We start from the raw sequence: 11654 nt of genomic DNA, 5'->3' as shown, positions 1-11654 counted from the left end.
CAGATGTTGCTGGACTCCATCAGCCCCAACCAGCAAGAGCATGGCCAAGGATGATGGGAACTGTACTTTAACACCATCTGGAGTTCCTCATGCCTGCTTTAATAGGTCTCGGGAACAGTAAAAGTTCCAGGTGCAGTACCAATCGCCCCACGCCTCCATAGTTCCATGTATCCATTGTCCACCTCTGCCTTCAGCTACAAATGCAGGTGGGTAACAGAAACCTGCTGCTCCTTCAGAGCTTTGAAAGAGACAGACAAGTTCCCCAGGTTGGCACCTGGTTCCCCAGGTTGGCATGTCCATGTCACCTGCCCCTACTTCTTAGAAACATAATAGTAGCAGCTTGCCGATACGGTTTGGGAGAAATAGTTTGCCCTGTGTTCTATTAAGCAGCATGAAAAGATCCAACTTAATGAAAATGTATCTTAGAAGTATGACAATATCTGAAAATTGCCTCAAAGGAATGTGTGCTCTGCTTGTAGCTTTTCTTGAATATATGATAGCAAACAAAACTGTCATGAAAACGAAGCACTTCATAAGAAGCTCTTTTCAGGTTTTTCAGTACACATCATACTTCAGCTTTGCTCCCAGCTTCGTTCCTTCTAAACACTCCTTGAATTTAGCATCCACTTTCTGGCTCTGAGCTTCATCAAAAGTGTTCTTCCAGTCACCAACCACACCTGGAATGAAAGGAAAATGGAGGGAGGGGAAGAGACACTTAACAGACATCGTATAAACATTGCTAGACAGAAATATGAAGATCATCCAGTAAAAAATCTTTAGGATTTGTTATGGTAACTGGGAACAAAATGGTACAATTTTTTCCTCAGGTTGGCCAGTAGGAAGGCCTCTGAATACAGCCACAAAAGCAATGGCCCTCCCGTGTCAAATCTGTCAGTCTTCTCTGCAGTGCTTCTTGTTCTGTAAGACCATCACATTCATTTATTGGATCTCATTTTGGATGCATGTAGCTTACTATATACAGTGGGGAAGGGCCCTAGCTCAGTGGTAGAGCACATGGTGTCCCTTTTGGGAGGCAGGGTGGTGTATAAAAACAACAAAAACCATTTTCCATGTAGGAAGTCTCAGGCTCAGTCTCTGGTATCTTCAGGAAAGACCCCCAGTCTTGACCTCAGGAGAGCCTCTGCCAGTCAGTAATGACTAGAGACAGCCAACATGGTGTTCTCCCAGTGCTGTTGGACTACAACTTCTGTCATCGCCAACTACTGGCTATGGTTGATGGGTGCTGCAATCCTGTGTGCACTTATTTGAGGGTAGGCTCCATTGAAATACTCATTGTTCTGAGTATAGATTAGGGATAGCTAATGGAATGCCCTCCTAATACTGTTGGACTACAACTCCCAGCAGCCCAAGCTGGCATGGCCAGTGATCAAGGAATGATATATACTGTGGCTCAAAACACATAGAGAGCACGGCATTGGCTTTCCCCAGATATATATCCATAGGACTGCATGGTTAATCAATTTAAAAATTGAAGACACTATGACTACTCATAAGTGACTGCTCTAAAGCAAGCTATAGCAAAAATAGAAGTCTCTCACCAACCTTTCCGGAAGAGCAGTGGGCCAGCCACTCCATGTGTCTCCTGTGATTTGTCCCTCACTGCTTGGAAGGTAGTCCTGTTTGCAATAGCCTGAATTTGCTCCGCAGTAGCCGTAAAACCAAAGAATTCAGCTATTTGCTTCACTCCAGCAACCAGGTCCTGAAAGCAATGTAGTGAGAAGGTCAATACTGAAAGTTCTTTCTCCTATGGTAAGCTACACCAGAACAATATAGGATTCAGAATACATTGCTAGTATTCAAGCACAGTTATGGTTGCTTTGGGCTAATCTTGGTGATGCCACCAAACAGAAAGATCCACACTAGCCATATATAATCTTTCTGCAGGTAGATGAAAACTACATCACACAAATGGGTACTGGATGTTCAACTCTCTCCCTATGACAAGCATCCAGAGCATGAGACTACCTTACTGCAATCAGTGTTCTTGCCACTAATATGAATGCTGGGGAACAAACTCTTAATGAAATGGATGTCACAACTGAGGCACATCCAAAAGGAAGTACGTCAACCCCCTATAACAGAGTTTGCTCTTCCTGCTTTCTTTGGAAAGCCATACTTTCCATTAGTATGGTTAGCCATACTCATCTCTCAGCTTGGTAAACAGGTTTTGGCTGCTACTGTATTGCCAGCGATTCCTTGACTATTCAAATGAGTTACAGAAACAAGCCAGGAATTCCACTGTTGATGACATTAAGGGGCAGCATTGGCTGGGTTGTTCCACTCACGTTCTTTTTTAGATGCCAAATCAAGGAAGAAAGCTGCTCCTCAGATAATCAGAGACTCTGTGTCCTTTGTTATCACTTCAAATATTCCAGGCTCTTCCCTCACATTCAGAAAAAGTTCAGGAGCTGAAACATGGGTGCGCCCGCCCTCAAACTATGATCCTGATCTAGTTATATCTTGCAAAACCTATGTAAGTTGGGATAACGTCTTATTTTTAGACTACGTTTCCTGGTAGTTATGAATATGCTCACCTCTTTTAATTGTTCATATGTCAGAACCAGAACATTTTCATCATCCATATGTTTGTTCCACACGACTGCATGGTCAAAATAGCATCCCCAGGCAACTGCAGGTCAGACCAAGACAACTCATCAAAATGATTTTATTACTAGTAGAAACTAACAGTCGGCTATTTTTAAAACATTGCATAGTGTTCACACAATATCTCTTTATACCACAGTGAGATAACATATACCCACAGAGATAACATACAATCACAAGAAAAGAGAGATTTATTCTTAAGAATGATCAACAAAAGTCTTTCAAATTTTGTCTCTGATAATATGGGACCAGCACTTGGGGGGGGGACACACTCATGCACACCCTCAGTTGGGCTTCAGCTATATATAGACAACAGGATGTTGAAGGTGACATGAATGACTGTGATGAAAACACTCATCCAATATTCATGTACAGCAAATAGTTTTTTATGGTTTAATACTCCTGTTTGGGAGTGACACTGAGACAAAAGAAATGTGTGTGTACACCAAGGACAATAATGCCTCTATCATTATTCAACCTCTCTCAACAACTACCGTTAGTTTTCAGCCCATGTTCACCTATCAAGGCACACAGATGCTTCCCCCTCCAGATTGTATCTCCATTTCTAAAAAGCCATTCAAACTGCAAATCACAATTATCATGGGCAAAACCCAAGTCTTCCTCCCCCAGCTAGCACTACTATCAGCAAACTTGGTAGAGCTTTAATATAGTTCACATGTTTTCACAAGAGGTTTAATTTCCCAAATCCATTCAAAAGTATTAATAGAGTACCTTGCCCATTCATAAAAAGTGAAAAAAATTCCTCCCAGGAGTTATAACTGGGAATGCTTGGAGCATTGTTGTGAAAATGGAAAAATGATACAGCCGCATCTTTAGGATTTCGAAATAGCAGCAGTACCTGAGGTGAGAAAACAGAACATAAATTTTAACTCCTCCTGTCATTAACAAAAACAATGCCACTTTCTGCTACCTAAACTACAACTAGAAGTAAGCTATTCTTTAGTAAGAAAAGGGCAGGCTGAAATTATGGCCAGAAAGAACTATGTCATGAGTACCTTCAAAAAGCACCTTCTCAGGCACTCCAGTCTCTCTGGTTTCACAGCCCCTGAAGGTTGGAGCATGGGCCCATTGTGATACATTATGTTTCTAGAAACATCTGGTATTATAAAAATTGTGTCTGGGTACAGGTAAACACCACAAGAAATTCATGACTGACCCATGCACTTTACAGCAGTGTTTTTCAACCACTGTTCCGTGGCACACTAGTGTGCCGCGAGATGTTGCCTGGTGTGCCGTGGGAAAAATTGAAAAATTACTTTATATATAGTCAATATAGGCATAGAGTTAATTTTTTTAACATTTTCTAATGGTGGTGTGCCTCGTGATTTTTTTCATGAAACAAGTGTGCCTTTGCCCAAAAAAGGTTGAAAAACACTGCTTTACAGCATGTTTCCCCCCTTTATTTGTGGCTGACTAAAGGAGTGACCCAATGCTTCCTTCCTACTTAACCTCTTGTCTTGTATTGTCACCAGTATCCAGCACCAGAAGGCCACTTGAACGGAGGTGGATTTGCGGGCGTCACGACCCGACCACGCGCGTAGGGGCTGACCTCAGCCCCTGCGCGATTGGTAAAATATCCCCACGCCTCCCGCAGGCCAACCAATCCGGTCGACCTGGGGGCGTGTCCTAGTTCCTTTAAGCTAGAGACGGGCGGGAAACTCACCCTCTTTGTCCCACTTCCGCCGCTGCTTAGGTTCACCCACCCACCCTTTTAGATTTAGCTTTGACCTTGCTATGGACTTTGGTTGGTCGCCTTGGTTGGCCGGGGGCCTGGTAGGACTTTTTCCCACTTGGACTAGCCAAAGGGGTTTGGCGGTTAGACATTGGAAAATTTCCATAGAGGTGAGGAAGGGAGGTAGCGTCATCAAGTGCACCTCAATTGAAGAGTATTCCGGTAAAGGCCCGGGGAGCTGAGGGCCTAAGGTATGCCCCTAACGGTGATCACAGGGGGAGTTCCGGTCGATGTACATCACTGGGGTTCCTTACTGGTGGTTAACCCTTCCCTGACTTCCAACACACGAGTTGGGATCAGATATAGCTGTTAGGGTCCAATGCCTAAGCCAATACCGCTCAACATCCGTAACCAATAAAGTTGTGGCCTTTACGCCCATTAAAATTTACATGATGTGTCTGTGTCATTATTTCCACGGGGAGGGGAGGGACATTGGCACGCAAACATCTTACCATGCCCACAAGGCGACGAAGTATTGGTTCTTTTCAGTTGTGAGTCACTTCTGCAAATGTTTCCTGACAAATTAAAGAAGCTGATGTTATAGCACTTACCTTGGCTTTATTTTTGAAGATGGACTTGGGAAGAAGGTTGTAGTGGAGGTGCGTAGCCACAATCCTTGGAGATGGGAACTGTTTCATCCTCTTAAAAACAAAAGGAACAGAAAAGTAGCATCAAATGCAGTGCCAGATTATGTATAAGCTAAACAAGCTGTAGCTCAGGGCCCCACTCTTTTGGGGACCCCAAAAAAATTTAAAGGAAAAAAACTGGATGTACATTTCCAAAATATAAGATAAAAAACAAATAAAATAAAACCTACACACAGCAACAGTGTTTTGTGTTCTGTATGGACCTATTAGGTCCATAAATTACCATACTGTATAGCATACATTTAAAAAAACCAGCGACAATTTGTTGATGACAAAGGACAGCTGGACATATTACCTTCAGTACCTTAGGGCCTCATCAAACCTAAATCCAGCCCTGATCAAATGGATGACTCAGACATTCATGAAAATGATCGGCTCTGTTGACACAGATTGATCAAAAGGCAGTTGGAATAATTGAGATTCCCAGAATAAACCAGCAGAACTTACAGATCACCATTGGCTGAGCCGTGTTCCGTGGTGCCCCAGGTTCTTCGCCACCACTACCTTGCTTCTTCGTAATCTCAGAATGACTACAAAATCAGTATCACTACTGAGCACTTGGTGAACTGCCAAACATGGCTGATGGTTTACTTCTGGCTTGGTGGGTCACCAGTTGGGCAGGTTTGCTTCAGAAGAGCTGCTTGCCTGTGTTCTCTGACTTCCTTTAAGTGTGAGTAACGCATGTGTGTGAGTGAAGTGTCTAATTTTGGAGGCTAGGCTTTGTTTTCTTACTAACCTGATACTTTTCTGGATCCCCACACTCAATGAAAGGAAGCTCTGTGTTCTCGTGCTTGGTTTTCAAAGTGGTAGCGATCAGATCATTCACAATCAGAATGAGCCAATTAATACCTGGAACAAACAAACAAGTGGAAAAGATTAAGTTGTAATGCTTATTGTGGACTTCAAGACATTTAACCACCCCAAGTTTATGGTCAAAGGATCCCCAGCCCTGGCACACCAGCTTAACTTTTACAGATTGTACAGAAGTACCATTATAAGATGGAAGAGTTGACATTTCAGAATTGATGGGTGGCTATATTCCCAGAATGCTGTCTGGAGATTCAAAAGAAATGCTGTCTGCCTTCAGAGGAAAGCCAGCCCTTTAATTCCAAGTGACAAGAAGACAAGTGACAATACATGCCCAGAGGTGCTTTCTTATGAAAGAAATTCATGCCTTTTTTCTTTCAGGAAGGCACATGGCCATATATCTGAGAGACTATAGCAGGAGTTGCAAATGTGGTGCCCTTCAGATGTTGCTGGACTACAACTCCCACCACCCCTGACCATTGACTATGCTGACTGAGCCTGAGGGGAGCAGGGATGCAGTTACATCTGCAGGGAGCCATGGTTGCTACCCCTGCCCATAGGCTCAAGACCAACTTTATAACCATGATTGTGCTTGGTCAAGGTCTCACAAATAAATCATTCTGCAGTATTGTTTTAAGCTTGTTATAATGACAGGTTGAAACTGTTTTTCAAATCAATAAATATTCAAATACTGTAGAAGTGTTCAGTTTTAATATTGTGCCACCTCTAAAAAGAACGAACCTCTTAACAGTTTTTAACATTAAACTGGTTTGGGCTTTTACTCTACTACATGTTTATTTTTAAAAACATATCTTCTTTGTAATACAGCCACCTAAAATATTGAATAATTTACTATCCCTCCCAGAAAACACCAACAACAACTCTTGAGTTTTGCCTCACACTTGTGAAAACCAAGCTCTCCTCCCGTACTTCCTGGTAGCCATCATTTGCTGTGGCATCCAAACCTGGTCAAACTATGATGAAATCTACACACACATTTTTTAAAAAACCTTCTGAAAATGTACTTTTAAAGTGTTTTTAAAAATACATTGAATTTTCCATAAGACTCACCATCACCATCTAGTGTCACATTGTGTCTTGCACTTAAAACACACTTAAAACATTTTATTTGCAGCTGTATAGCTTGAGTCCTATGATTACTGCAAACCACAGTCAGCCTCCAGTTCTGATTTGGAGGCAAACCATGGTTTGTGACAACCATTCAAAGAAAGAAAGAAAGGTTACTGTGAGCAACAAAGTGGGGGGGGGATCCGTGTGAACAAAAGGAAGGAGAAAAGGGAGGAAAGACTGCACAAACCCAAGACACGTGGTTTGGTTGTGACATCTAAACAAGGACATTGTTTCTCTGGCTTTGTCCACTCCAAACTCAGTTTGATAGTGCCTTAAAAAATGCAAAGCATTTTTGTTGAAATGTCTTAAGGCTTTAATTGCATTTTCAATGGCTTGCACAAGTAGCAATAATGGAAGAGCAGGTGGTCTAGTTTTCAACAGCTTTCAGATGTATTGAAAATAGTAAGCTTATTGGTGTGACCCACTCTGTAAACCAGTTAAAGGCAACTTCTGTGCTAGTGCACGCTACCCTCAACAATGCTAGTTAATATCTTTCCTTATACAGTCCTAAGAAAACCACCCATCAGTCTGCTGCATTGCTCATGACATCATTGCTGTATGTAGAAAAATAATGGAAGGTTGTATTCACCACATTTGGGATAAGACACCAATACCACATCATCTTTTCTGGCTTCGAAGTTCTCCAGAGCTTGGAATGTTTCTGCACTGCAGACAGAAGACGGGTAGAGAATTCCCTGGTAGGTAAAGAGAAGCTCATGGATGCTAAGGCCTTTGGACTTTTCCAGAGCTTTCTCTATTTCCTCGACAAAAGTTTTCTCAGTCATCCTTGCCCTCTTCGTTGTGAGCTATTGCTGGGTCTCTAGGACAGCAAAGGCCTTTAAAGAAGGCATTTTGAGGGCGGAGTAAAACTTATTTAGCTTTGGGCTTATCCTTTTGTTTTCTGCATTTTATGAGCAAGCCAACCATATCAGTTCAGCTTCCTTGAATCTATTCTCCTGAAATGAAAACCAACCCACTTGTCCCACCTTAGGTAATGGAAATACTTTTCACCCTTTCGGGTAATCCCTGCTGAAAGCAAACAGCATGGGCATCTCTACAAAGTAAAAGGCATGCAAAAACTAACTCAACAGGTACTACCGGACAATGTATTAAATTCAGAGTTACATAATAGTGCCAGGAGTCGAGTTTCTCACACCATGGTCACTAGGATGCCCATGTGTTCCACTTCACACAAAGGCAGTTGTCTATTTCAAGGGCTGTCCAGTTAAGAAGAGAGAATGCAGGCCTTTCCAGGTCATGCAGCCAGCGTGACTAAACCGCTTCTGGCGCAACAGAATACCGTGACAAGTGCCAGAGCGCATGGAAACACCGTGTGTGCATGTATAAATCTTTTTGGGTGGTATTTTCGCTTTTAGAACATAGGAAGCTGCTTTAGACCAAGTCATAACATTGGCCCATTTATCTCAGTATCTTCCTAGCTGACTGACCTTTCCCAGCTCTCCCAGAAGATATCAGGGAGTGAAGCTGTGACTTTCTGCCTGCAAATCAAGCACTCAACAGAGCAAAGGGAGGATCGGGGCCTTTGAATTGCTCTCAATTTTACCTTCCAATACTACGGTATAGAGCAAACATTCTCTCTAGCTGTGTTACATAATGCTTTAACTGCGCAATGTACCATTCAATTATTTTCTAATGGTTCGTTGGTTCCACTCCATGATACTTCTCTATTATATCCATTCTACTTGTTGACTTGAATTGTGTTATTTTGATGGGTATCTTGAAACGTAAAAGAAGATTTTAAAATAAAAGCAAGCAAACTCTCTTCTACAAAATGTTTTAATCGGCCTCGATCTAGTTAAAGTTAGTTGGTGCTAACTTTAGCTGGGGTTGCAAGTGACTTTACAGACCAATCTTTCCTACACGCGTATATTCTGGCTCCATGAGCTTGCAGAAGATCGCAGTATCAGAGCAACTGCTTGGCATACAGAAGATCTCAGGTTCAATTCCCGGTATCTCTGGGAATAGCTGTGAATGTGTTCTACGTGGGCCAAAAGTCTGACTCCGTATAAGGCAGCTGCCGACACTGCTATGTTCAACTGCGGCGGGAAATTCTGCACTCCAGAAGCCGCTGGTAGCAGGAAGGGCTGGCCCTTCCTATACGGATCGAAAGGACACGGCTGCGTTACACTGCCACCTACAGGCAGCACAGTGACACGACCAGTCCCAACAGGACCGCCAGAGGGAGCACAGTCAGCGCGAACTCTCCAGCACCGGCGAGAAGGAACGAAGGCTGAGCGCATGTGCGAAAGGAAGAGGCCGCGCGCCCATGCGCATGCGTGCCTCGGCACTTCCACCCCGGAAGTGGATCTCGACTACGCCCGGGCGGACGTGGTGCTGGGAGCCTTTGTGTTTGTTACTTGGTAGTAAAGCGCCGCTCTCACATTTGGAGCGGAGCAGAGACGCCAAGGTACGGCTGCAGCCTTTGTGTCTTAATATGAGCAGCGAAAGTGACTCTCGTCCTCTAAGGGGAAGAAACAAAAAAAGGAGGAAGTCCTGTTCCTGGCTTGTCTGCTCTACTGGTTGGGGGGGAGGGGTGCTGAGGTCACGTGGCCAGTGGAAGGTAGGCCGATAACACTTCCATGGGGAGGAGGAGGAGGAGAGGAGATGTTTCTTGTCCTGCCTTCGGCTGCCTAGACTGGCCCATTGGCTGCGCGGCTGGTAGCCTCACCTGCACAAAGTGAGCTGGAGGAGCTCAGCTTTGCAAATCGAGATGCTCAGGTGACTTCTGTATGGGAAATTGCACAGGTTGTGCTTCTAGTTGATCTCCTGCAGTTCTGTCTTAACTATATATAAAATTTTATATATAAATATTGTGTGTGTGTGTGTAAATGCACAGTGTTGTAGGGATAAAATAAGACATAAAAAGCGGGAAAGAAATAACACCCATATACAATACCAAACAAAACCCACAGAACTTAAAAACGTTGCAAGATTATTAAATGATATAATTTACAAGATCCTTAAATGATAATGCAGTCCACTATGCAATTAGCAGTGCCTTCTAGGTAGTGGCGCCCACCCTGTGGAACACCCTCCCATCAGATGTCAAGGAAATAAACAACTATCTGACTTTTAGAAGACATCTGAAGGCAGCCCTGTTTAGGGAAGTTTTTAATGTTTGATGTTTATCCTGTTTTTAATATTCTTTTGGGAGCCACCCAGAGTGGCTGGGGAAACCCAGCCAGATGTGCAGGGTACAAATTATTATTTATTATGCAACAAAACAGACGTGTTTTCACCATTCGTGTCAAACTGCACATAGGATGGTATACCATTTGCAGAACATAAATTCATTCCGTGTAGGAAATCAAGGCTGCAGTCCTATCACCATTTACCAGGGAGTAAATGAATTCATGGTTAGGATCACACTGCTAAGCTACCATCCCACTTAGCCCTCTTAAGTGTGGCTAGTTTTGTTCCCTGTACACTGGAGTGGATACATGCTTAATTTGAGCTCTTGGCTCAAGCTGCAAAGTTTCTATTGAATATTGTTTTTGTCTTTAAGTTGGATAAATTGAAAGTATCACCTGTGCTGAATAACTGGTTCACCTATGCATACCATCCCTTTATTCTACGGTCAATCCATGATTAACATCATAGCTGTCAAGTTTTACCTTTTCTCATGAGGAAGCCTGTTCAGCATAATGGAATTTTCCTTAAAATAAGGGAGAACTTGACAGCTATGATTAACATGTATGTAGATCAACCATACATAACCTCACCAATAATGTCTGAGGTCATGTACGGAATCCTCAGCAGACAGGAACCTTACCATGTTTCATTACTTTGAGCACAAATTCCAACAAAGACAATCACTTTATTAAAACATCAGTTTTTGTTGACTAGTTCTCTGAAAGCTTGTCATGATAAATTATTTAGTCTTTTAGGTGCCACAAGACTCCTTTTGTTTGCTGAAATAGCCTGTCACAACTACTCTAGAAATAGCATTTACCGTTACACCTTGGATTCCAAAGTTTTAAAGACTGTTCAAAGCACTTCTCATTCATGATTTTAAAAACCAGCTATGTCAAGTTAGGTTTCCCCTTATTGCAGACTCAAGAGTTGTATGCTTAAAAGTCCATCTAAATTTTCAACTGATGGATTCTTAATTCACAGCACAGCCTCTGAGCTGCTACACAGTTGTCAGCATTCTCCCTGTAGCAAAGGGTGACTGTCTGGATAAGCACATGTTCAATATTAAGAGAAGGCACTGGAACTTTCAGCAGAGCACAGTCAGTGGAAAGCAAATCCTGCCTCTAGTTTTCTCTTTTCCTCTGAAAGCCCCTTGGGGCCTCTCTTCAACTATACTTCAGCATCCCTCTGACCAAACCATACATACAAATCAGTTATTTCCTGTTCTGATAACATTTTTATGTCATTAATGAAATGTTTGTTCCCCTCTGTTACTAGAACTTGGGACTAGCTGTGCCATGAATCCTGAGCTTGTAAGGAAGATTTTCAAAGGAGTTATATTTGTGGAAATTATCGGAGTTGCTAGCGCATATGCACTATATGTTAAAATGGATAATAATCAAGGTAACAAACTATATCTCATTATTTTTTCAAATAACTGTCAATCCACAGAGCATTTTGACCAGAGAATTTGCAGTCACAAGAATATTAGTGCTATTTACACATAAAAGGAGGATATACATTGAAATCTGTAATTG

At 42.5% G+C, this 11654-nt stretch overlaps 1 protein-coding gene across 1 annotated transcript; it reads right to left on the bottom strand.

Moving 5' to 3' along the window:
- Nucleotides 1-314: 314 nt before the first annotated feature.
- On the bottom strand, nucleotides 315-7761 carry SULT6B1 (sulfotransferase family 6B member 1). Its single transcript, XM_033144427.1, has 7 exons — nucleotides 7553-7761; nucleotides 5762-5874; nucleotides 4930-5019; nucleotides 3358-3484; nucleotides 2556-2650; nucleotides 1564-1720; nucleotides 315-677 (listed from the first exon to the last, which is right to left on the bottom strand). Exons 1-7 carry the CDS (start codon nucleotides 7746-7748, stop codon nucleotides 556-558), a joined length of 900 nt encoding a protein of 299 aa, XP_033000318.1. The 5' UTR covers nucleotides 7749-7761; the 3' UTR covers nucleotides 315-555.
- Between the last annotated feature and the right edge of the window lie 3893 nt (nucleotides 7762-11654).

This window comes from Lacerta agilis, chromosome 3, assembly GCF_009819535.1.
Source record: "Lacerta agilis isolate rLacAgi1 chromosome 3, rLacAgi1.pri, whole genome shotgun sequence".
NCBI lineage: Eukaryota > Metazoa > Chordata > Lepidosauria > Squamata > Lacertidae > Lacerta > Lacerta agilis.
This window is presented reverse-complemented; position numbering and strand designations above follow the sequence as displayed.